Source organism: Pteronotus mesoamericanus, unplaced genomic scaffold (genome assembly GCF_021234165.1).
Source record: "Pteronotus mesoamericanus isolate MK-2021 breed Mesoamerican mustached bat unplaced genomic scaffold, CSHL_Meso_final contig_65, whole genome shotgun sequence".
In the NCBI taxonomy this organism is placed as follows: Eukaryota; Metazoa; Chordata; class Mammalia; order Chiroptera; family Mormoopidae; genus Pteronotus; species Pteronotus mesoamericanus.
In genome coordinates, this window is record NW_026555228.1 from 12895237 (window position 1) to 12921836 (window position 26600).

Sequence of the window (26600 nt, forward strand, 5' to 3'; positions counted from 1 at the left end):
ACAGTTTGGCTGGAGGAGATGGTATAGGTAGGGGAGGGGTTGGAAATCTGGCCAGAAAAGGTAGATGGTGGAAGAGCTTGCCAGGTTGAAAGGCTTATACTCGATGGGGGAGCCCAGGGAGCCCTCAATTAGCAAGGTCAGGAGACATCTAAGCTGGAATTTATATTTGCTTAGTAGTTCTCTTAGACTGGGAAAAGTTTCAAAGTTGAGAAATAATGAGAGTAATAAGCTGATTAGTGTTTTCACTACTGGAATGATGATGAAGAATGTTCAGAAGTTAGTCAATTTTGCTACTCTTTCAGTGATCCGTATCTACTAACTAGATAGCTGCTCCTTTTTTCTATCCGATCTTCCCATTCCAAATAACCTTTTTTCATTATTATAATTTCTCTAGTAAACAAATAGGGAGGGGTTTCTAACTTTTCATTTACCAGGTGAAAAATAGAGAACTAGTGCTGTGGATTCCTTTACCGAAATGAGGAATGAACTTGTAAGCATTCCCCATGGTAATTTTTTTGAGAAGTAGGTTAGAAGAGCCAGTTACTAAAAAGGCAGCAGCTTTCAGATGGTGCTTTGCAACTTCTGTTCTTCCCCTTGTTGAGAGTAACCAACTTTTTGTTTGAGAGAATAACTAAGGCTGTTTGCTAAGCAAAGCCGTTTCATGTTCTGATTAATATCTGACTTATAGATGCACATGTGGGGAGTATGTGTCCTATAACTTTATGATATAAAACATAAGTATTCACAGTCCATTCCTAGATTGTGATGGGTCACAGCACTGACGCTCCAGGAGAGGACAGGAGGGAACTGGAGATTCTCATGGCTGTCATAAAGGACCATGGTTTAGAGACGTTTAAGAAACAGTGCATTGTAGGAGGCCCACTGGAAGCCATTGCTAAGGCAGACTGGGTTGTGGAGGTGGTAAGAATAAACACACACTTAGAAGAACCAGTTGCTTTCTATCTTGACAGCTGGGAAGGACATAGAAAGGCTCAAAGAAGAGAGAATTGTATTGATGCACACACAGTATAGCATTAGTAGGTGTTTTATTAGTACAGCAAGAGTGGATGTTCAAGATAAAGACTGTTAAATTCAAGTTGTATAACGAAGAAGACAGGGAAGTGCATAGTTTAGAAGGATTTCTGTCCCAAAGAGTTACATATAAAATGTTCTTTGCGTGAAAGGGTGGGCCTTGATCTGGAAAACTGACTGGAGGAAAGCCTTTTTTCCCTATCATCTTGCGTAAATGAGGTGTTAGTTTTTAAGTTAGATGGATGTTTCAGATAAGTGCAGGTTTCCTTTTTAAAAAACATGCTCACAATACAGTAAAACAAATTTTTTTTCACATTGCTTTTTGTAAATGTTTTCTTTCTAACCCCATCTATATTTGTATTGTCACTGATGGCCTTGTTTTGATTATCTGTGTATGCGCGCACTGGCGATTCCAGACTTTTTCCTCTTAAACTCCTCAACCCACCCTTGAAACCCTCAGCCTTGGCAGAGATTACCTACCTAATCTTTTACTTAAGTCTGAAGCATAGATGATCATCTGATCTAAGCATTTGCGTTTTCTTCCTTCCACGTCATGCTCTTCCTCTGTCTCTGCCTCGGCTTTCCTCCCTCCTATTTTTCGCTGCAGGAAGAATTGGCCTCCTTCAGGCCCAGCTGCTCTGCCTGTGTACCCCACCCGTCCCAGAGGACGGAGCTCAGTCAGTGAATCTGCCGATTGCATCATTGCCCTCGATCTCCCTCCGCTGGTGCCTTTCTCTCCCCTCAGCAACATTCCTAGGTTTGCACATTGTGCCGAAAACCTCACCTGTCTTTTTTCTTTAACCAGTACTTTTATTTCTTTTCATCCTACTTATTCCGAAATTGAGTAACTGTTTCACAGCATGTCACCGGGTGTGTCATATAAAAGTGTTCTCTGGTTCAGAAACTCTGTGCCTTCTCTGTCTTCTATCATGAGATTTCCCTCAGGGTCAGCCCTCCATCCTTTTTTCTCACATCTTCTCCCCTGGTTTCGGTGTTTCATAGTCCTCTCTTTTAGTTTCTCCTTTAGCATTTTCAGCCGCCTACTGGCCATCTTCACCCAGGTGTCTGTCTCCACGTGGCCGAAACCAAATTTATCTGACACATAGTAAGTAGATGCCCAATACTAATTGGAAAAATTGTTTTTAACCCACAGCCCCTAAAACACCAGCTGCTTCTAGCTTTCTTTCTCTTAATGGCATCTTATTTTCACAGGCTCATTCTTTCTTCTCTGTCTTATATAGCAATGTAGACAGCTTTAACTTAGCATTTAATCTGTTATATTTTAACTGTGATTATATTTTTGTCATCTTTTCTAAACTCTGAATGTAGAAACAGTTTTATTCTTGTCTCGAAGCAGTGCCTGGCACGTGGTCGTTATCTCTGAAAACAATTATTTCAGTTATTGGGTGCAGAGAGTTTTATGTAGTTGAATAGTTTTTAACTACTCAACCATCTAGTCAGTGTGTCCTTTGACCAAGGGTATATATACCACATGAGTTGAGTAACTCACACCCCACTTCTACCGCTTATCTGTTTGGGGTTAATATAGCCAGTGTATTCTTATTCCTGTGAAATTATTTTTCCAAACAATATTTTATAAAATCTAGGTATCTTATATTTATTCAAAGGGAGGTCCAGTTTAAATTATGAAATATTTCAGAATTACAAGTATCAAGTTACAAATATTTCAAAGAAACATCACCCAGATTTAACAGATCTTAATATTTTATTATATATTTGTTTCATAACATTTTTGTTTTTTTAAAGAAAGAAAATCTCATAAATCCATTTAAAGATTGCCCCTCATTCCATTTTTGTCTTGTTTTTGCCTGAAGTAACTACTGTCTCAATATGTATGTACGAAGTTTTCAAACTTCTTGGTCTCGGGACCGACCCCTTTGCAGTTTTAAGACTGAGATCCCCAAAGAATTTTTGTTTTTGTGGGTTCTACCTATAGATATTTATATTAGAAATTAAATCCAAGACATTTAAAAGTATTTATAAATTCATAAAAAATCATAAGCCCACTGTACGTAACATAAATAACTTATTTTAAAATAACTACTTTTCAAAAAAAATAAGTGAAAAGAGTAGTGTTGTTTTACATTTGCATTTCATGTTTTCCAGTCTGTTGGGTTGGTAGTTATATGGTATCTCATGGATGGTTTCATTTGCGTTTCTTAGATTACGTGAGGTTGAGCTTTTCCCCTTGGTCCATTTTTCTGTTGGATTGTTGCCTTTTTCTCATTGGCTTATGGATATTTTTATCTTCTGAATACTAATGATTTATAATTATATGCACTGAAAATAATCATTTCCTACCTTTGGCTCGTCTTTTAGCTTTGTTTATGGAATATATGTTGTGTGTGTAGGACTTCTCAGTGTGAAGGTAGTCAGTTTTCTCAGTTTTTTTTCATTTATGGCTTTTTTTTCCCCTCTTACACCAAGGTTGTAACAATACTGTGCTTTTTCATATTTAGGTCACTAATTCATTTGGAACTTTTTTTTCTCTATTGTGTGATGTAGGGATCTAATTTTATCTTTTTAATGTGGATTTGCCAAATAGTTCTGCGTTTATCTCCTCTGATTTAAAATGCAACGCCTGAGGTTTATCATATTCTCACATATACATATCTATTTCTAGTTTCTCTTTCCTGGTTTCATTGGCTGACTGTACATACTATACTACTCTGATTTAGTAATGATAACTTTGTAATTAAATCCTAATATATGTTCTAGTTTTAAAAACTCCTTTGTTTATTTTTGGGTCAGTTTGTGAATTTTTATGCAAAATATTGGATTTTTATTGTATTTGCATCAAATTTATAGAATAAATATGTAGATACAGATAGATATATGCTAAGTAGTGGAGCTGGGATTTGAATCTGGGCATACTCTTCTGCTTTTCAGAAAACCTCTTGCACAACTTTTGTTTAATTTTTGCTAGATACTGTGTAATTTTTGTTGTCATGAATAGGATTTTCCTTTGTTACTATTTCTATTTAGTTATCGCTGATGTATAGGGAACAATGTGGATTTACATGTATTGACATTAACCTTGCTGAACTCTCATATTACTGTATTTCATAGATTCTGAGATGTACTTTCCCCCCTTACATTTTAACATCTCTGAAATAAAATAGATCTTGAGTTGATGGTGTCCTATAATCAGTATTGTTCAGGCAGCAGTCATGATATAGTTATCATTGCCTGCACATGCACAAACTTGGTCAAGACTTGTCATTTTGTTATCACTTAAAGTGAGTATGTGCATTGTTCTGTTATTTCATGCCAAACAATAGAACCGAAGGGAGAAGAAATGGCGAAGTGGGTGTTTGACTGGAAAGAAAATCCCGAAGATGATGATGGAGCATTTTGAGAAATGCTGCATCACCAACACTCTTGGCAGAGGGCAGTATTGTTAGGAAAGACTCGATAGCTTTGAGTGGGAAGTAATCCATGGTAGGACCCTGAACGTGAAGTTTTAGGCGTGCCCTACCAATTTCTTTTGCTCCTATTTTCCTTTCTATATATGTACAAGATGTGAAAAATATGTCTAATTAAGTCTAAAAGAATCATCTCTACCTGTAAAATGAAAATTTTAGATGAAGTATGGCATTGCTTTAATTGACAGTTGTTTTCCCTTAGTTTTATCTAAAATAAGGATGCAGCTTACAATTGATGATATCTTTAGAATCAGTGAAATGTGGGAGTAATAATACTTTGTAATTCTGTATTTTCTAAGTAGTGGTGTGTGAATAATAAAGCTTTATTTTCCATTCCTTTTGCCTCCTGTTTTTTTTTTTTTTAAATTGCATTGACTAACATGTAGCACAGTGTTGAATAAAAGCATCGATAACAGGCACCCTTGTTTAGGTATTTTAATGATGTGCTTATAATATTTTGTCATTAAGTATGATATTGTAGTGGGAGTTTTTTGGGGGGAAGTAGATGTCATTTATTAGATTACAGTCTCTTCTGCTTATTTTAGAGTTTTTGTTGTGAACAGGAGTTGATTTTTCAATGCATTTGCTGATTTATTGGTCTAATGAACTGCATAATAGATTCTCTTTTTAAAAACTTTTTAGAAAAAATTAAAATTACAGTTGACATTCAATATTGTATTAGTTTCAGTCTACCATCTTGACTGGAAGCCTCACACTTTGTATTTTAAATTGTCTTTGGATTCCCTGGATATTCGCATTCCTTTGTTATTGCCATGTACTTTTCCTTTTTCATGTAGGCTTTGTATTGTTTTGATAACAAACAAGGTTATGCTAACTTCATAAGATGAGCTGGGGAGTATTCTTTTTGAAAGAAGTTGTATTTAATAGAGATAATCTGTGTCTTGAAAGTTAGAATTCATCTGTGAAACTGCCTGGTGTCTTTTTTGTGAGTTGGTTTTTGATTTATTTTCTTTCACGGTGGTAAGTCTTTTTGGCTTTTACTGATTTTTTTTTTTTGTTATATATATAGAAAATGAATATTTTTGAAAAATATGTTTTCAAATATATTGGTATAAGATAGGTTTCTGTAATGACTTTAAAATATCTAATTTGATTAATTTGTTCCTTTTTTCCTGATCAGGACTGCCAGTAACTTGGGCTATATTATTAAGACTTTTCAAGTAGTTCTATCACCCCTGTCTGTTTCTTTTCATTTGGTAATATTTCTTTCCTCCTACTTTGCATTTATTCTGACATTTAAAAAATTTAAGTTGGAGGTTTACCTTATTAATATTTAATCTCTACTCTTATGTATTATGTGCCTTTTAAAGCTATAAATTTCCCCTGAACTATAACTGGATGTGGTGATTTTGATACAAATTGATTTTTATTTAGCCCTAAATATATTGTGATTTTTTTCATAATTTTCTTTTGCATATTGAATTTTTTAGAATTTTGCTTTAAAATTTATGGTATATTTTTTGTTACCTCTGTGAAATTTATTTCTCATTTTATTGCATTATAGTTGGGGAACATTGCAATGCAAAAGTGAATTGTATTTCTCTATACTAACAACAGTTTAAAAATAAAGTTCATTTTTATTTTTTAGAAGTTTGCTTTCTTTAATCTACAGCAATGTATGAGTGGAAACAAAAGCAAATTAAACATTATGCATTTGTTTACATCACTCTCATTCTTTGTATCAACTTTACTAGCCAAACAATAGAAAGCAGGTGGCAATTTAGGGGTTGGGAAAGATAAAACAAAAAAAAACCCTTTTCTACCACATTTATGCTATACTGTGCAGAGCTGTATTCACAGAGACAGCTTCTTTTACTTCTCACCTGCAGGAATTCAGTTGTATATAAAACTGAACCTGCTCAAAAGCTGAGGGAGACTAGAAATTATGGGTCTATATCCTAGTTCATGTCATACAATTCAAACGATGCTGCGGCTACCGGCTTGTGATTTTTAGGGATTGGAAACATGGCTTTCTCTTGAAGTTGAACCAAAAACAACTACTTATGTTCCATGAGTTTTGTAATATGTGCAGGAATATATGGATACTGAGGAGGTTCAAAATTTTGGTCTCCATCAGTTAGTTACCAATGCAGTCGTCAGTGATGCAGCCTTGCAGGACTCCATCTTGACGACCTAGTATTTCTGTCATTAAGTGTTTTAGTCCTTCAGCTTCATCTCCTGGGTTAGTTCACCACCAGGTAGTTTGGAGAAAGTTGTTCCCAGCTGTTGCAGTTAACACATGGGGTAGCCAGTGCTCTTGTACACTCAGAACCCCTTCTACAGTCCTCCTCATTCCAGTTTTATCAAATTCCTTTCCCATGTGCTGAAATCTGGCTGCAACAGAGCTGTCGTTCTCATAGAGGGGCTCTTTTGTACCAAACGTGTAACTGGTATGAGGGTACAGTTGATGGTGCGCTCCAAGGTGAGGGGCTTAGTCTTAGTCTGCTGCATGTGCTTGTTGCCGAACTGGTCGACCCCTCCTCCCTCCAGAGCCAGCCAGTCTGTGAGCGATTGGGCGACCTGGGACTGCTGGCGAGCACTGACGGCCCCGGAAAGGGGAAGACGCAGGGAGACTTGTGCCGGTGCCTGTGCGGTGCCTGTGCGGTGCCTGTGCGGTGCCTGTGCGGTGCCTGTGCGGTGCCTGTGCGGCAGCGGTTATCTGCATCCCACTCAGCAACTGCAGCCCGCCATTAGCATGACAACGGGAGGGGACTAAAAATCAAGTTTAAAAGCCATTACAGTTTATAATAAAGTCAGAGAACATTCAATATCTTGAACTAAATTCAACAAAATATATTAAGACCTTTAGTAAAAACATAACTAAGAGAAGTGAAAGAGCTAGATTTATGGGGAGAGAGATAGTATTCATGGATTGAAAGTGTTACAATGTTACAAAGGTATCAGTTTTGATATGTAGAGCTTCAGTCCAGTCCCAATCAAAACCCCAACAAGATTTTATTAACCAATGTCACCTCAATAAATTCCATTAAAAAAAAACAGGCCTATTTCTTGGATAGGTGAGTTCTCAAACTTACATGGAAATGCAAAGGGCCAGAAACAGCAAACAAAATCTAGGGAAAAAAAGTTGGAAGATTTATACCACCATATATCAGAGCTTATTCTAAAATTATAGTGATTAAAACTGAACGCAAAGCCAGATTGACCTATGGAACAGAATAGAGTCTGAAGGCAGACCTACATATAACAAAGCCAATTGATTTACAACAAAAGTGTATTGGCATTTTGATTGACTGTAGAGGTTAATTAAGAGAATTGATACTACTGATACAACATATTCAAGAGTAAGACTGATTTCTCTGTATAAACATTTGCCTTTTTAAAAAAATCTCAGTAGTTTTTAAATTAATCTTATCAATGGGATTTTCCATTCTTAAATATTACATAAGAAAGCTTTTGTCTTCAACTATATTAATTTTGTACCAACATACTTTATTAATTCATACTGTAATAATTTTTCAGTTGAGTATCTTGGGTTTCTGAGATTATACTAAGTATAATTTTTTCAAGTAATATATCTTGCATTTCATTATCTTATCTAATTGCATTGACTCTCAGTTTCCATATAGTTTTAAATAATACTGTTGATGGGCATGCTTGTTTTAATTTTTACTTTAGAAGGAATACTTTTAATACATGCCTTTTTGCAGATACTGACATCATTTACCTATTTAAAAACATTTGGAACATGAACCAGTTTAAGATTTGCATATACTGTCCTGGCTGGAACGGCTCAATGGATTGAGCATTAACCTGCGAACCAAAGGGTTGCTGGTTTGATTACCAGTCGATTCCCCAGTTGGGGCACCTGCCTGGGTTGTGGGCCAGGTCCCCAGCGAGGGGCATGCGGGAGGCAACCACACATTGATGCTTCTCTCCCTCTCTCTCTCCCTCCCTTCCCCTCTGTCTAAAAATAAATAAAATCTTTAAAAAAAATGAAGTTAATAAAAGATTTGCATATACCCGTATATTTTAATAGCTTTATTGATAAAACTCATAAAATTCACCCTTTAAAAATGTACAGTTCAGTGGTTTTTAGTAGATTCAGTACTGTGTAACCATCACCACTAATTACAACGTTTTATCGCCCCCAAGAGAAACCCCATACTCATTAGCAGTTATCCCCATCATCACATTTATTTCCCTTAACCCCTTCCAGCAGCCATTAATCTACTCTGTTTTTATGGACATGTCTATTCTTGACATTTCATATAAATGAAATCTTACAATTTGTGGTCTTTTTCATTTGGCTTCTTTCACTTAGCATAATGTTTTCAAGGATCATTCTTTTTGTAACATGTATTAGTATTTCATGTTTTTTTAACTGTTAAGAAAATATCTATTTCAATTTGACTAAATAGTTTGCTTAAATAAAATAGACATTGAATTTCAGCTTTTCATCAGCTATTGAGAAAAATCAGGATTTTACTTTTTTGACCTGTTAACTTGGCCATTATTTGGCTCCATCCTTGAATTCTAGAATAACCATACTTTGTCAAGGTGTGTGTGTTTTTTACATGATGAATTATATTTGTAAATTCTTAATTTCGGATTCATAATCAAGTTTGTAGTTTGGTTACGTGATTTTTGTTAGGTTTTTAAAAAATGGTAAATTAGCCCTGGCTGGTATGGCTCAGTGGATTAAGCGCCGGCCTGCAAACCAAAAATCGTAAATTAGTTTTGTAAAAGGAATTGAGAAAACTTCCTTCCTCTGTGTCTGGCATAATTCAGATAGCTTTGGGGAAAATCTGGAGCTTTTTGAATGGGTAACAGGTAACTTTCTCCCCACCCACCCCCATCTTATGGTGATTGGGTTTTCTGTCTCTTATTGAGTTAATGCTGGTAACTTACATTTTCCCTCAATGCGCTAGCATAGAATTATGGACTATTTTCTTACCAGATTTTAATTTTTCCTGTATCCATTTTTTTCATTTCCGAGTATGTATATTTGTGTCCCCCCACCCCCTTTTAGGTTATTATTTAGTAGTATATTACTGTTTCACCAAATGCCTGAAAAAGGCAGGTTTGGATTTATGTATGTATCTATGGATGTGTAGATTAGCTGTCTCCCTGACTTTGCTCCAGAGAATGATCATGGGATGAATGCCGCCGATACTCAGTGGAGCTGATACTCAGTGGAGCATGCCCGTTGTTGGTCATGTAAGAAGCAGGTGTACTGCAGTCCAGCCCCCTACTTTGTCCAGTCTGTTATTTCTTTTAAATGATTAAAGGATTTATTGTTATAGGTATAAAACAAAACTGTATTAGCAAAAGATCAATGTATAAACACTCCATAATTTTGCAGTTTTCTTTTTATTTTATTGATTTGAAAGAGAGAGACACACACAGACATCGATTTGTTCTACTCATTTGCTTGTATGTGCCCTTGATGTATAGGGATGATGCCCTAACCAACTGAGCTACTTGGCCAGGGCTCTGCAGTTTTCAATTTAAAAATTTTATAGTTGTTGAAAAGCTTGAGATTATATTCTTGCAGGTATTCAAGATGTGCAGAGAACATTGTTAATGTCAGCACTGAGTTTGTAGAACCATATAGACTCAAAGTAATGTATTTAGGAAAAACAATAATAAGCAGCCTGTGTTGTTTATGTAGGTGAGGGCAAGAGTAGGGTCAGTATTAGTCACATTACAATGTTTGTGATCTGGCAAGACAGTGATTTAAAGAAGTTTCATAGTTTAAGAATATTTAAAAGTTTAAAAACTGTAAATGTTGCAATACATGATTTTTACAACTAGTTACTAGAAAACTAAGGAAAGTACTTATTAGCTTGAATGAAGTAACTGAAAGCGAGAATGCTTTAATCTAAAAAAAAAAAAACACCCTATAATTCTAATGCATTATGAGAAAGGTTTTCTAATACAGGGAGACATATTGCTCATTAAGGAGTTCAATAAGATAATACCAACCTTTCTCCATCATGTACTGCATTTGCCAGAAATTACCCTTTTAAAAAGTTTTCCCCTGACAGTTTTATTTAGTTTATTTCAGGTACAATGTAGTCTAAATTAATCTTCACTTCATACTATGTCAAAACACTGTCTTCATCCTTTGATCACATCAAGTGCTTCAAACACTCCACTCTATTACACCTGCAACTAAAGGCAGAATGCTTCTTTAGAGGAAACTTAAGAATAGGATTTGTTCACAATCTCTACAAAAGCTATTAAAGCATTTTTTTAATTCACTACAAAATAAAAGTGTGATCCAAAGAGATAAGTTATACCTTATGATATATGCGGAATGTTACACAATGAACGTGGATCAATAAATTTGAGAACATTGATTTCATTCTGATTGTCAGAGGAATTACTTCGAACCCCACAGAGGTTACAAAGTTGAAGTACAGTCACCTCTGTTTGGAAGTACAAAATATGGTTTTTCCTGACTGAGTTTTTATAGTGACAAAACAGAAGAAACATTAACCAGTGAAAGCTGTTGAACAGTTACCGATCACCTAAGTCAAAATAAGGTGAGGAAACACCCTCCATTTGGGTCATAGCATCTGTTAGGAAATAGAATGTACAATGATGGGAATAATCACAAGTAAGTCTGTTATGGAGCTTGCATAAGTTTTTTAGGGTACACTGAATATTGGAATTGCTGGAACTTTCTAATCGGGAGTGCTGTGATCAAAGCAGTGCTTGGGAAGTTTTAGTCTGTCTCAGTACATCGCACCAGCCCTTACTTGTAGTAAGATTCTTAGTCATTTGTTGTAGGCATGGCAGAGAGGAGTGAAAAGCCAGTTGAGAGGTTATTTTTGTCCCCCTGGGATCAGGTAATAGTAAGCTGAGAGTAAATGATGACAGTGGGAATAAAAAGAAAGGGACAGATTCCTGGGAAGTTGTGGACAAAGAGTGGACAAGGTCTGACAACCTGACTGAATAAAAGCAGAGAAGGAAAAGGCCATAGTGGTCATGTCAGGTGAAGCAGGACTTTATCCCGATGAAAATATTCAGCAGTCTGGTGGGAGAGTTAGGTGCTAGCCTGAGTATGTGAATTCGGGGAATCATCTTTGTGTAAATGGTAGTTGAAACCATGGAATAAAGAAAAAGCAGAAAAGAAAAGGGCTGAGTGTACCACCTGGGCAAAGCTGCAATAATGGGTGTGGGGAGGCAGAGTAAACAGCAGTTGGGAAGGTGGGAAAAGAATAGAATTCAGTTTAAAGAAACTAAGGAGAGAATTTCAAAATTGAGGGGATTGATTATCTGTCAGCCCCCAATAGGAAAGCTAAGGGGGGATGAATGGCAACAAAAGGAGCTGATGTGCAGGTTGAGAATTCCTTGACCTGATGGGCTTGGGTTTATGTAGGGAAATTGAGGAGAGGGACCTTTAAAACCTTAATGAATCGCATTTATTGCCTCCTTAATTGGCTTAATTTCATGTTAGTAGTATGCCATTATACTCAGAAGCTTAATTCACGTCTATCATTTTGTAATTACATTTTTTAAAGGTGAAAAAGAATTATGGCCAGAGGTGATTTTGGTGGGGAGAGAGCAGTGACAAGTTACTCATGTACCCTTTTCATTTTTCATAGTTAAATTTTTTTCCTTTATTGATCCTTTTAATTTGAAGCTGTTTGAATAAATAACATGCAACGTGCTCTTGAAAATGAACAGAACATGTCTCAGAGTTGACATGTTGAAAATCCATGTATTACCCTGGCTGGTGTGACTCAGTGGATTGAGCACTGGCCTGCAAACCAAAGGGTTGCCGGTTCAATTCCCAGCCAGGGCACATGCCTGGGTTGCAGGCCAGGTCCCCAGTAGCAGGTACACAAGAGGCAACCACACATTGATGTTTCTCTCCCTCTTTCTCCTCCCTTCCCCTCTCTAAAAGTAAATAAATAAAATCTTGGGAAAAAAAGAAAAATCAATTTATTAATGTTAATTGAGTTTCTTGTGGATATTTCTTTAAGGAATATATATACACACAAAAACATATGTGTAGCATCTGAAAATAAGCATGTATAAATAACCATGATTTATGTGAACAGGTACAATCATAAAAAAGGAAAAAGGATAAATTGCTGTGGAAATTCAGAGGAGGGAGAGAGAGATTTTCAGCTTTTTCTTTCTGGTGGGGAATAGGATTTTGGGGAAAGGTTGAAGCAGCATGATAGGGGAGAGGTGTTCCAGGTAGAAGAAAACCTGAGCCAAATACAGATTTGAGGTCTTATGGGGGCATTGGGCAATTTTGTTTGGCTGAAGTATGTCATGTGGTGGTGGAAGAAGGTGCTTGAAAGAAAGTTAGGGGAGATGATGGAAAGATAGTTTGGGGCCTGCACTTAGAAGATAGCAGGAGTTTGAACTTTATTTGGAGGCAGCAGGGAGCCATTAAACATTTTTAAACAGATATGATATCACCTAGCTGATGCATTAGAAAAAACAGCTTTTGTTATTTGAAAGATTAGTAAGAAGCATGCAGTGCTTACATCATCAACAAAAATGATAAAGGTGAAAGAAAGATGTGTCTAATAGTACCATTTAGGTTGGATTAAAAAGTGAAAAAGATAAGGAAACCAATGAGGGAGGAGGTTTATGCAATACTTATAACATGAATAAACCACAATCCTTGATGTCTGCTCTTTTGAAAGTCATTAGTATTAAGTAGTATATTATTTTATGATCTAAGTTCTTTTTGTTGTAAGTTTTTGGCTTAAGTAGAAAAGGGAGCTTTAAGACATTGGAATGTCTTACAAAGACTGAAGGCAGATAAGGTTCTGTAGCTGGACCTCAGAAAAGTCTAGAACCAGGAGCTAAAAAACTATTAGTAAGCCTCCCTTCCCTGCTCCCTTTACTCTATTTCTCAGGGCACTCACTGGATTCTTTTTATTTTTAATGTGTAAACTTGATCTCACTGGTCGAAGCCGAAGTTGGAAAATGGCCTTCCTCAGCTCCTATATTCCAGCCACCAGGGGAGAGACTGAGTGACCCTTGCTCATGGTTTCAGTTCTCAGAGGCAGGACTTTGATTTTATTGTGCTCAAAGATGAACTTATGTTATAACTGATGCCAATCAACTACATGGCCAGGAGAGTGTAAATATGCTATGGGAATTTACTTCTTTAGATTGGAGAGTTAGTTAAGAGATATCATTATAAGTTAGACAGTTATCCCAAAGGGTGTTTACTGTTACTGTGCACTTTGAATTTTTACTGATGTTTAATGTATTGGTTGAAAGAAGACTACATTAAATTTAGAGAAGTAATATGAAAGCCGGGCAGCAGTTTACCCCCAGTATAGAGTGTGTTTAAGTTGGATCATGATAAAACAAGTTAACTTTGCGGGAGCGTGGGGTATGTGCACTGAGAGGAGACGAGTGGTGGGTGCTGGAAATGTTCTGTATCTTGATCTAGGTAGTGTAATGATTACACAGGTTTATGCATGTGTCAGAATTCATCAAGATGCGTGCACTTAATGTATGCAAGCACTATCTCAGTTAAACAAAACGTCTACCAGGGGCGTCCAGCCCGCAGCCCATGGACCACATGCAGTCCAGGATGGCTGTGAATGTGGCCCAACACAAAATCGTAAATTTAGTTAAAACATGATGAGATTTGTTTGTGATTATGTGTTGCAATGTATTTAACGTGTGGCCCAAGACAACTCTTCTTCCAGTGTGGCCCAGAGATGCCAAAAGGTTGGACACCCTGGTAGGCAAAGCTGACTTGTTTGATTTATCTGCCTTTCCTTGCCATATAGATGCTCATATATCATTGGAAATCAATTAAGTTCCATTTTATTTTAGATAGCGTTTTGAAATTATGTGACATTTTAAATACATGAAACAAAAAAAGTAAGACTTTGTTTACTTTTTTCCTAATTTAGGAGCTCTGACTGATGAAAATTAAAGGCCATGGATGAAGATGGACTTGAATTACAGCCACAAGAATCAAACTCATTTTTTGGTGCAACAGGTATAACTACTTGGGTTGTTCCATTTTCCAACTACCAGATTTGGAGTTGGTTATCAAGTGGACAAATTGGTAGACTCTCACATTGATATTCACTCTTAGGTATCTTGTTACCTTGTCAAGCCTGCAAATGTTAAAGTGGGCACACTGTTCCCCTCCTTAAAAATTTGGCTCCCTCACAACCGACTCTGAATTCTTGTCAGTAACAGCAGCAGTATCAAAACCTCTGTGTTATATCTTCAGTTATTCTCATCTTGCCTAGTTATAGAACTAAGTCTTGTTAGTTCTTTCTTTGAAACGTTCCTTCCTTACATCTACTTCCTACTACATAGACAGGCTCTATCAGCTCATTCCTAGTCTGCAATAACTTTTAAATTATTTTCATTATCCTTAGTCTCTTTTATATAGCCCACCAACTGGAGTACTTGTTGTAAAGTAACATGTGGATCATGTCATTTCTGTTTTCTGTTACCTAGTAGGTAAAATATAAATCTAAGGCCATCTACATTCTGACCCCCTCCTGCTTTTACAACCCTGTCTCTTTCTCAGGTTGACAAGAGGAGCCTTTTGCTTCAGGAAAATAGTCTTATCTCACCCCCAAACTGTACAGGAAAATTAAATTCATGAAGTTATAAAAATAGAAAAAAAACTATTCACAGCTTTAGATTATCCATGTTTCCAATTATGTAACATTGTAAAGTATAGGCTAGGTTTTATGGTATAAGATAGTTTTATATCACACTAGCTAGCTACTCTTATAAATAAAATATTAATGAGTTTTCCATTGGACTTAAAATGATCATATTGCAGTATATTAAAGATGTAGCAAGTAACTATATCAGGAAATTAAATATTAGTGGTTTTTAATTTTAACTTTTTTTAAAATCTTGAAATCCAATGTATATGTAGGGGGGTGGTATGTATATTTTTCTTAACGATTTGAGCTAGCTTTTCGACTCAAGTTTGGGAATTTCCTTTTGATGATAAGTGCAAAATTATAATAATTCTTCATTAGAACATGAAGTATAATTAATGTGCTTGAAAGATAGGTGAAGCTCTTTGAGGAAAAATGTACAGTATTTGCTAGCTTAATCGAGCCACAAGCAAGCCAGGGTTATGGGCTAAGTGTTAGATTGAAGGGCTGTTTCATTTTAGCCCTGATTGTTAACACCTATGGTGTTTATCTTTGAGCAAGTCACTTAATCTTCCAGGGCCTCCATTTTCATTTGTCCTAATAATAATGAAACCTCTCATTACAGTTTTTCAGAACACTTCCTATACATTTCCCATTTGATCATCACAACAGTCCTGTGAGGTATGCATGGCAGAAACTACTGTCCTCATTTTACTGATGAGGAACCCGAAACTCAGAGGTTAAATGACTTGCCCAATGTCACAAAACTAATGTGTCCAAACCCTGTTCTCTGGTTTAGATTTTTTAACTATATCTCTTGCCACTAAATGCTTTTCATCTTTATATCTGCAAAATGGAGATCATAGTGTTCTGTTGCTTGGTGTTAGTATTAAGAATATTGAAAACAAAAGCAAAAGTATAAAGCATTTAGTAGAAGTTCTATAGAAATTAAAGCAATCATACTTTTTATTATTTATAAACATAGATATAGACATGAAATAGATACTAATTGGCTTTAAGATTCCCTACATTTTTAGTGATTCTTTGGCCTTTGGTTAGCATTTGTATTCATTAAACAAAGCCACGTGTCCCTCTGAGGGCCTGGCCAGTGATAAACAGTCATTGAGTTAGGCAGCTGCTTAGACTCACCCTGGTCCGGGTCACATCCAGAAACACTAATTGAGTGAATTGGTTTTTAGGTAAGATTTTTATAAAACTTTGTTTGCTTTTCTCTGGACCAGGAGCCAAGATACCAGATTTGTTTTATTTTGTCTTACGTTTTTTGGCAAAGATAGCTGATTTGGAGCCCCATTTGTGGCATTTATTCAGAGTAATATTTACTCTGTACCATAATCTGTACAAACTGTGTGATCTTGGTGAAGTCATTTAATCTCACTGGGCTTTAATTGATTCAACCCTCTACCTTCATTCTTATCTGCAGAGTGGACTAGGGTAGGGTTGCTTATACTCTGAGGAACTGCCTGGGGCATTGGGTTATGAGGCGATGCAAGAAGGCTGGGTGGAAGCAGATACTCTGGTGAAGTTGGGGCAGACCCTGCTCCAACTAACATCGCCTTCCATTGCTTCAGAGCAGCTGCACTTTTATTCATCTTATCTGTCCACAGAGGCTCTCAGTTGGCTTTCCTCTCTAACTGTGGCCTTCCAGCCCTCTTCTATTTATGCCCCAATCCTTTTATATCCTAGATTCAGAGGATAATATCTAAATTTCCATAGTCATAAATGGAGGATATTCATGGGATATTGTACCAGAACAAAGAGCGGGGAGAGGAGAAAAATGGAAAGGAAATAAATACATGGGGGAGATGGAAAGAAGAAAAAGTATGAGTTGAGGAGAGAGAGATGGAGCAAGATGAAAGAGAAATGAAAAACATATAATGAAGGAAAATGGTATATTTGTCACCTGAACTTGCTTTACTTACAAATTTTTATAATAGTCCCTTAAGTAACTATGCTTATGGGTTTGATTTTAGTGAACCTAGGATTTTACTTTCATGAATATTTTTCTTTTGTGACTACCTCAGTTGCTTGGTTTTCCTGTTTCCTTATCTGTTAATTGATCTGGGATGAGTTTAAAAGTTCTTGTATTAAAACTTTCATTTCTGGTATGATTCAAAATAGATTCCCTCTTTATTTCTTTAACTGAATGTTTGAGAAAACTGAGAAGCTTGTCTGTTTTCCTGGTAGAAAGTAAATAGCGTTTATGTTAATTGATGTAGTCATGCATGCCTACCTGGAATTGTGATTTTAATTTTTTTTTTTTAAAGGAGCTGATACAGCACACATGGATGGTGATCAAATTGTTGTGGAAGTGCAAGAAACCGTTTTTGTTTCAGATGTTGTGGATTCAGACATAACTGTGCATAACTTTGTTCCTGATGACCCAGACTCGGTTGTAATCCAAGATGTTATCGAGGACGTTGTTATAGAAGATGTTCAGTGCCCAGATATCATGGAAGAAGCAGATGTATCTGAAACGGTCATCATTCCTGAGCAAGTGCTGGACTCAGATGTAACTGAAGAAGTTTCTTTAGAACATTGCACAGTCCCAGATGATGTTTTAGCTTCCGATATTACTTCAGCATCAATGTCTATACCAGAACATGTCTTGACAAGTGACTCTATACATGTGTCTGATGTTGGACACGTTGAGCACGTGGTTCATGATAGTGTAGTTGAGGCAGAAATCGTCACTGATCCCCTGACAACTGACGTAGTTTCAGAAGAAGTACTGGTAGCAGATTGTGCCTCTGAAGCAGTCATAGATGCCAACGGGATCCCTGTGGACCAGCAAGATGATGACAAGAGCAACTGTGAGGACTACCTTATGATTTCCTGTAAGTCTTGGGGTACAGTGATTGCCAAAGGTATTTTTGAAGGCTCTCTTTCCTAGCTTACATCAGGGGTGAAATTTTCTTGACTTCTATAAAAGTAAATTTCATAGACATTCCTACGTTGTTGTTTCAGCTTGGAGCCTATAAGATAACTCACAATTAAGAAAAGCAAAGTTGTACAGAATAAAGAGTCATTTCTCTATAAGGACGCAATAGAAAGATGAGATTTCTTCAGTCTAGAAAGACAAAGACGGAAAGGAATAGAACTGAACTTTGTGAAATCATGAAGGATGTGATCAGGCTGTTACCAGCCTTTATTAGGATAGAAACCCTATTGGAACGTAAAAGGAGTTCAAATTGGAAAAAATGTATAGCCAAACTACTTACGTTCTTGTATGTTCATGTACTACTTATGTAATACTTATGCGCTTATGTAAAATACTGTACAACAGATAGCATGGAGAAGAGCCCTGGCACAGCACTGACATATAAGTGATTCTAAAACATGATTTCAAGTATGATGGACTCATCTTAGGTTATTGGAGAAAAGTAAGGTTTCTTGGACATATCTCTAAGTGTTTAACTTAACGTCTGGAAGGATAGCTGTGTCTTCTTACATGTATTCCTTGGTACCATTTTCAGACATAAAGTCCTCAGTTTGGATAGACCACAGTTCTGACCCAGTATGGAAATTCTTAGGTCTTTAAGAACTAAACATCAAACAAATGAAGACCCACTGACTTTGCTTATATAAATTCACAAGACTTTCTTTGCTTGAATACCTAATATAATACAGGAATTTAATAGAATTGGAGTCCAGCATTTTAGGAAATACCTTTTAAAAGTTCGTAAGATTTTAGAAATCACAGAATTCTTTGTGTAAAGAAGAAAACACCATCATTCAACATGTTTATTGGGCCCCTACTGTATGTCAGACGTTGTAAGTAGTACAGGTATGGATATGTGCTACATAAAAAATACATAAAACCATTTTCCTTGGAGAGATTATAGTCTACTATGGGAGAGAATGATAGGTTGCACTGTGATGCAGAAATTTGACTAAATTGCTGTGGAGACTGGATGAGTTGCTGACCTTTAAACTCAAGGACGAGTTCTAGTTTTACAAGATGAAGAAAGACATGAGTGGGAGGGAGACATTCTAGGCAAATGGTGTAGTATGTAAAAAGGTCCTGGCCTTTGCTGGGAATGACGGGAAGTTTACGATGTACTTGTATATCTTTGTGCACTTTCCGTTTAATTCCTTAGAATAAATTTCTAGAAATAGAATTGCTGGATCAAAGGGTATACACATTTATAAATCTGGTTATATTGCCTCAGTATTTTGCTCACTATAACTTTCCCTACCAAGTTTATGAGAATGTCCATTTCCCTACATTCTGATCAACACAAGGTATTATTTTCCTTTTTAGTTTTTGCCAATTTGACAGGGGAAAGTATGGTACCCTGTTTCAAGTTTGAATTTATTTTAGGAAGATAATCCTGGTGGTAATAGGAAATAAGAACGGGTGAAGGAGAGATGGGTGGTAGAGAATAGTTCAAATGGTTCATGTAGGAAATAGAGAAGATCCTAAGTACCTTCACAGTAATGGGGACAGAGAAAGGGAGCTGGGTTGAAGAGAGATTAATTAGGAAGTAAAGTGGATGAGATTTAGTGACAGAGTAGGGGTGAGTAGTGAGGGAGAAAGAATTCAAGAAGGACCCCGAGGTTTCTACCTTGGGAAATGGGGAACCTGGTCATGCTATCACCTGAGAGGAGGAAATTAGAGAGCTAGGGACAGAAAGTAAAAGGACTATTTGAATGTAGGGGGCTATTTTCTATGCAGCAAATTCACCTGCTAATATAGAAGGATATGTAGATGTTGGGTGGAGGGCCCTAGATTTCTGCTAATTTATATAGATTTTAACATTCCTGAAAAAATAACAGAAGGGCACAAACTGCTGTTGTAGTGTATAAAAGTTTTAAATTTTGGATGTTGTCCAATTTACCTTAATTTTTTTTGTTGCTTGTGCTTTTGGTGTCATACTAAGAAATTGTTGCTTAATCTAAGGTTTTATTGCTTTAGCTCTTACATTTAGACCTTTGATCCATTGAGTTTATCTTTGTATATGGTGTGAGGTCAGGAGCTAACCTCACTTTTTAAAAAAAAATTTATTGATTGATTAGAGAGAGAAGTAGAAACATTGATTTGTTGAGAGAGAGAGAGAGATTGATTTGTTGTTCTACCTTATTTATGCATTTATTGGTTGCTTCTTGTATGTGCCCTGGCTGGGGATCGAATGTGCAACCTTAGTGTATTGGGACAATGCTCTGACTAACTGAGCTCCCCGGCCAGGGCTGACTTCACTCTTTGGCACATGGATATTCAGTTGTCTCAGGACTTTTTGTTGAAAGGACTATTCTTTACCTGTTGAAGGTTCTTGGCACCTTTATTGAAAATAGTTGACTATAAATGAGGGGGGGGGGGTTTCTGAACTCTGAATTTTATTCCACAGATCTAAATGTCTGTCCTTACACTAGTTTCATGCTGTCAGGAGTGGGTAGTGAATTTGTGAAATTTATTACCCTAAATATTAAAGTCTAAAATTTAAAGTCTAGGCAAAAATGCATGATTCAGTTTTTTAAAGGATTAGCAAGATTAATAAGTGGTGGCAACATAATGTATTCTTATGGAAGACAAGGGTACTTGGGTATGTATGCCTACCTTTTATAGTAACATCAAAAGAAACAACTACTGTGCCTCTAGGTGTGGGGTAACCTTCTGGTAAAAGCCTCGGCCAGAGAGCCTCTATTCTAATATAAACCAATGTGATGCTTCATTTCTAATACACATTTTAATAAAATATTGCTTTCAGTTTTAAAGTTTTTTAAAAACAACAAAAATTATAGCAAATAATTTAAGCTTAGAAACCTTTAAAATAGTTTGGTTAAGTGAAAGCATGCCACCATTTTTAATATGTTAATTATAAAATTGGAAATTTTACTTTGTACAGACCATAACTTTAATAAAACTCCTTGATGACAGTAATATAGCTGTGTTCTTGCCATTTAGTTGTGTTTATATTCTAAGGCCAGTGACTTTTTCATTAGGATAAAATTGTATTCATAACACTATTTTCTACAATATAGAACTGCTTTTGTAAAGGCTGAATGTTAATCATTAGATTCATTAGTTCTTAACTAATGCTTATTAAACTTTTGGTCTGGTGGCGCGCATATATATATATATAATCTTTAAGTCCATTTGAATGAATATTTCAGAGGAAGAGCTCAGGTGCTAATGCGTGCAGGGTGCTTTCAGACTCATCAGACCCATCCTCTGACGACCCTTGAGTCAGTTGGCATTTCTATCAGAAGACATAATTGTGTTTGGTGAGGTTTGTTGTTAATAAAGCACCCTTTTCAGGGAAAAAACATTTAGAATTGTTACAAGTCAATTTGATTGTCATCAAGTCAGTATGGACAATTAAAAAACATTTTTTAAACTGAAGCTTTTTTATCCCAAGAAAGTTTAGTTGAAGATTTGTAACAAGTTGGTAATAATAAAAATAGGTAATAGTACGCCTTTAATAAATAGTATCTGTGTGCCAGACTTATTTCTTACAACAATCCTGTAATGTTGGTGTAATTACCATTTTACAGATTGGGTAACTGAGGCTCAGTTTAAGTAACTTGTCTAATGTTACACATCCCGCTAGCATTAGGGTGAAGATTTGAAACCATATATGTGTGATTCCAAAGTGTCTACTCCAATAATAAAAAAAGAAAACAAAAAAAAAAAACAAGGAAAAAAATTAGAAAGAAAAAACAAAGTGTCTACTCCACTGTCATAATTGCCTTTATTCATGTGTGGGTGTGTATGTTTGTGTATGTGTATAAAGTTAATACTACAAAGCAGTAGAGTTTGGGATAAATAGTGATTATTGGATGGAGGAGGCAAATAGAATTTCAGTGATTACTAAAATTTATAATATTGAATACTCAGTTTCAATAATTTAGGAAGTAATTTAGGGTGGCTGTAAACATTTTCTTACTCATTATAGCAGAAGCCACCCACATCCTATTTTATTGTTTTTCTTCCTAAAAAAAATGTTATGTTTATATGAGAAAAAGGAATCATATCTAAACTATTATTTTTACTCTTGCCAATGTTTGGTTTTCTTACGTCTTTATTCAAAAGCATTTATTAGTCAGCCATGGTAAGCTAGGAACCTTGCTAGCTGTTAGAGATAAACAGTGAAAGTCTCTGGCTTTTTAAAAGTTCAGTCACGGAGAGAAAACAAATAGAAACAGGTAATTTACATTGAGTGTGAAAAGCTATGTAACTGAATATACAAAATATTTTGGAAGCACTGAGGAAATAGTGGGAAATTTTTGGTATATTTGAGTGAGTTAGCTAAATGCTATGAAATGTAAACCAAAGTTCTGTGGGAGCTTGGTTGAAGATATAACGAAATTTATTTCATATCTCCTCCTATTCATTTTCCTCCTGTATTTTGAAGCAAATCCCACATATTATTTCATTCATAAGTATTTCTCAAAGACGGGGATTTTTAAAATAATAATACCATCATTACATGTTTAAAAAAGAATTTGGGCCTTGGCTGAGTTACTTAGCTCAGTTGGGTATAGTGTAATTTGGGGTGAACTCAATTTGGAGGATGAATAAAATGTTCTCAGTGGGTGGCTGAGGAGGGAGGAGTGGCAGAGAGGAGAGCGTATTTAAAGGTAGGGAGATGTGGAAGGTCTTTGAGTGTTCAGAGACTTTATTTGGGGTGCACATAATGTCTTTGGTGAGGAGAATAGAGGAAACAATGAGAAGTAAGAATGGCAAAATAGGACACAAATCATAAAGGCCCTTGAATACACGAAGAGGCCTGCTTTACTTTCTTATGTGGGGAGCTGTTAGGGTTATAAGCAGATTAATGATAACATGTTTACATTTATAGATTAGAAAGGCAGCCTTAGTGGCAATATTGAAAGCAGCAAGGAAAGAGTAAAATCAGAAACAAAAAGTATGCTATGGTAGGTGGTTGTAGTAGGCCAGGTAAGAAACAGATGATAGTTTGAAATAAGGTTCTATCTGTGGAGTTTGGCAGAAACTACTTTATCACATATTTAGGAAGAAGAATTCGGATTAAATGGAGGGTGGAGGGAGCTTGATCGAACCTCCCTCTCTGGTTTCTGGCTTGTGCATCTGGTCAGATGGCAAACCCATTACTAGAGGAGGAGCACATTAAGACATGCTGGAGATCTTTCACCAGGGTTGCTGCACCAGCTGTCACCTGTCCAGCTACAGTGTGAATGGCACCTCTGCAGATCTCAAGTGTGATGGCCCTGTCCTTCTAGTTTAGGTGTTTTGACCAGTTGGTCTGATGTTAGCTCCTAATTAAGCACAACTTTGGCCATAGTAGACATCCAGTAAAAAGTGGTTTGGGCAATGAATGAATAAATAAATCCAAACTTCTATGTTTACTGCATGAACTCTGAGCATCGATATAGTCTAATGGTTTAGAATCTAATGCTTTTACAGGTTATTATTAGCACAGGAGACATGGTAAAATATTTGTTTATTCCTTTGTTCTGCAGGCTGTGATTGTTGTGTATATATCTCATTATTTTTGTATATGCACTCTTATCAATTTCATTTTGTATCTTAAACCATTTAGTAAGCCACAGAATAAAATTTTAGAATTTTAAAAATACATATCTACATGAGAATATTTCTGAAATGTGAGAAAAGTCTTAATTTAGTGAACTAAGAATATTTTAGAGAAGATGTGTTAAACAAACTTTAAGCTCGTGATAAAATTCAAAAGGTTTCTGTTAATCCATCTAAAGTTATTGCATCTTTACTGTAGGCACTCAGATTTATTTAGAAATCAGTACTAAAATTAATGAGTTAAGAGTTTTCAGTTTAATGTTCAATCTGAATGGCAGTTAGGCTTATACAAAGAATAAAGTGCTCGAATAGGACAAAGATGTGTAGTCCGCCCCTCTCCTCCCTGTAAAAAAGATTGGGTAAAAGGTCTGTCTATGTCTTGAAACCTTAAAAGCAACTGGTGCTTCAAATTGGTCTTGTGACTCCTTTACTACTGTTGATCTGCTTGAGACCTAGACAAAATCATTGGACAGCCTGCCCTTTGAACAGATCCGTGATTACTTTGTGGGATGATGGGGATTGTGGAGGAAAAGGAGCAGGGAGGAGAGAGAGAACTTGCCTCTCCTCTCAGTACCTTGAAGAAGTAGCATGGTGTGCGCCAGCCGTGTTTGAAGTGCTCAATAGTCATATGTAGCTATTGCAGATACAGATATAAAACATTTCCATCATTACAGAAAGTTTTATTGATTAGTACTGGTCTGTAGTCTCAGTGAAATTGTAAAACAATGTAATTGCGTTTTTACAACCCAAAGAAGAAACACAAAGGTTCAAAGACTATATTATAAGACAAGAGAGGCTGATAGTAAACTGACAGACTTCAGAAAGAAGCGGAAGAGAAAAATAAAAATATCAAGATAAAATCCACCATAGAAGCAACTAACAATAAATATGCCTCAATATATAACCAGGGACAGAAGGACTGGGCTTTATGAAATTATAAAAATGACATGGTTAAAAAAACAAAGATAAAAAAATGATTACGGAGAAGATGGAGAAATAAAGGAGACAAACACATGTAAGTGAAATTCCAGAAGAAGCGAGCAACCAATGAACTAGAAAATATTTATAATGGAAGAAATTATTCTGAAATGAAGATATCAGCTCTTTCTTGTTTCAAGAAATTGACACAATGATAAAACCACCCAGTGATAATCATAGTGATGTTTAGTGAATTTTAAAACATTATAGGCATATCCACACAAATACTCAGTGCTAGAAGACAGGGGAACAATATCTACAAAATTCTAAGAGAATGTAACCTAGGAATTTTATACACAGCCAAAACTTCATGGTTTTGACATTTTTAAGTATTTAGGAACTCGGAGACTGTGGTGTCCATTTGCCCTTTCTGACAACCCTATGTGATAATGCATTTAGCAAACCAAAGGATCAATTAATAAAAAACTCTAGAATGGAGAAATTGTGATAAAAGGATTTGTAGTGAGTGTTGAATTAATATAAAACTATAAAATTTTTGGGAAGAAGAGATTGTGAATGTGTTAATTTCCATGTCTTTCATAGTAAGGTGAGAATAGATGCTTTAAAATTCATGTATTATAAGCGAAGTATGACTCAATGTTTTTATATCATCTTTGGAGAGTTAGGAACTAACAACTAAACACTTCAAGATCAGCATTCATATATTTAATAAATGAACGTCTTGTGCTTTTACTATACGTCAGACAGTATTGTAGGCACTTGGGATACGTTAGTGAACAAAACATTGCCGTGCCTTTCCCTCATGGAGGTAATATTCTAGCAGAGGTACACTGACAGAAATAAGTGATATCCTATGAGTGATACGTGCTCGGGAAGAAAAAAAGTATAAAAACGGTTTTGGGTTACAAATGTGGTCAGGGTTTGCTGAGAAGGTAACATTTGAGCAGAGACTTAATTGTGAGATGTTTGGTAGACATCAAAGATGTAGAAACCTGAATTTGGGAAACAAGACTACAATGGAGATGCAGAATTGGGAGTAGTTGGCATATAGGTGAAATTTAAGCTGTAAGACAGAATGAGATTGATCACTAGAGGAGTGATTGTAGATAAACCAAGACCAAGGACTAAGCCCTGGGGTTTGCAACATTCAGAGATAGGCTCCTGCATAGACTGAGGAGACATGGCCAGTGAGGGAGGAGGAAACCAAGAGTTTGGGTCCTGGAAGCCAAGTGGGGAAAGTTCTGCTGGGACAATTCAGATGACCGCTGAGAACGGATGACCTTGGTGAACAACTTTGGTGAAGTGGCCTGACTGAAGTGAGTTTAGGGGATGTGAAATGACAAGAATCGGAGAAAAGGAGGTGGCAGAAAAATGGGAGCAAGAGTTTTTGTTTTAAAGCGAAGAAAGAATAGCGTGTTTGTTATGCTGAGGAAAATGATCCAGTGGAGGGGGTAGGGCAAGTAAGGAGGAGGCTTTAGTTCGGAGTGCAGATGGTTTTCACTATGGTTACAGGCCCCTTTAGTTGTTGATAGGTGGGTAGGCGGTAATCTCTTCTGTTTCAGTTGTTTCTTGTGAAGTAAGATCATCAACAATCCCTGACTGGATGTTCAGTTGGTTAGAGCATCGGCCCATACACCAAGGTTATGGGTTTGATCCCCAGTCAGGGCACATACAAGAATCAACCAATGAAAGTACAAATAAATGGAACAACCAATTGTTTCCCTCTTGTCAATAAATAATTTAAAAAAAAGATCAGAGAGTGAAGATGGTGAGGTGAGAGTAGAGAATGTAGAAAATAGGAGAGGGGAAAGTAGAAAAAGTCTACTGCAGGTTCAGGGTCATGAATCTGAAGTGAAGCCATCAGAGGGAGTGTGTGTGTGTATGTGTGTATTTCCAACCTGATTTAGCCACACAGGTACTAGCTCGGAGGCAAAGAGAAAAATTGCATTTAGCCAAGTTCATGGTTCAGCTAGGGAGTGTGATGAAATGAAGAGAGGTGGGCAAGGGGTTGGAGAGCCAGGGAATGGGATTGGTCATGGAATT

General features: G+C 36.4%; 1 protein-coding gene and 1 pseudogene across 4 annotated transcripts in view; one reads left to right on the plus strand and one right to left on the minus strand.

Annotated features, from left to right (window-relative positions):
- ZFX (zinc finger protein X-linked) overlaps window positions 1–26600 on the plus strand; it is a 41242-nt gene that overhangs the window by 2232 nt on the left and 12410 nt on the right. For all 4 annotated transcript variants that reach the window (XM_054581162.1, XM_054581160.1, XM_054581163.1 and 1 more), the window contains exons 2-3: window positions 14366–14454; window positions 17371–17940. In XM_054581162.1, the coding sequence (XP_054437137.1) occupies window positions 14394–14454; window positions 17371–17940 (631 nt within the window). In that variant the 5' untranslated portion in view covers window positions 14366–14393. The remainder of the gene's footprint in view (window positions 1–14365; window positions 14455–17370; window positions 17941–26600) is intronic.
- On the minus strand, window positions 6333–9677 carry LOC129076865 (cleavage and polyadenylation specificity factor subunit 5-like; annotated as a pseudogene).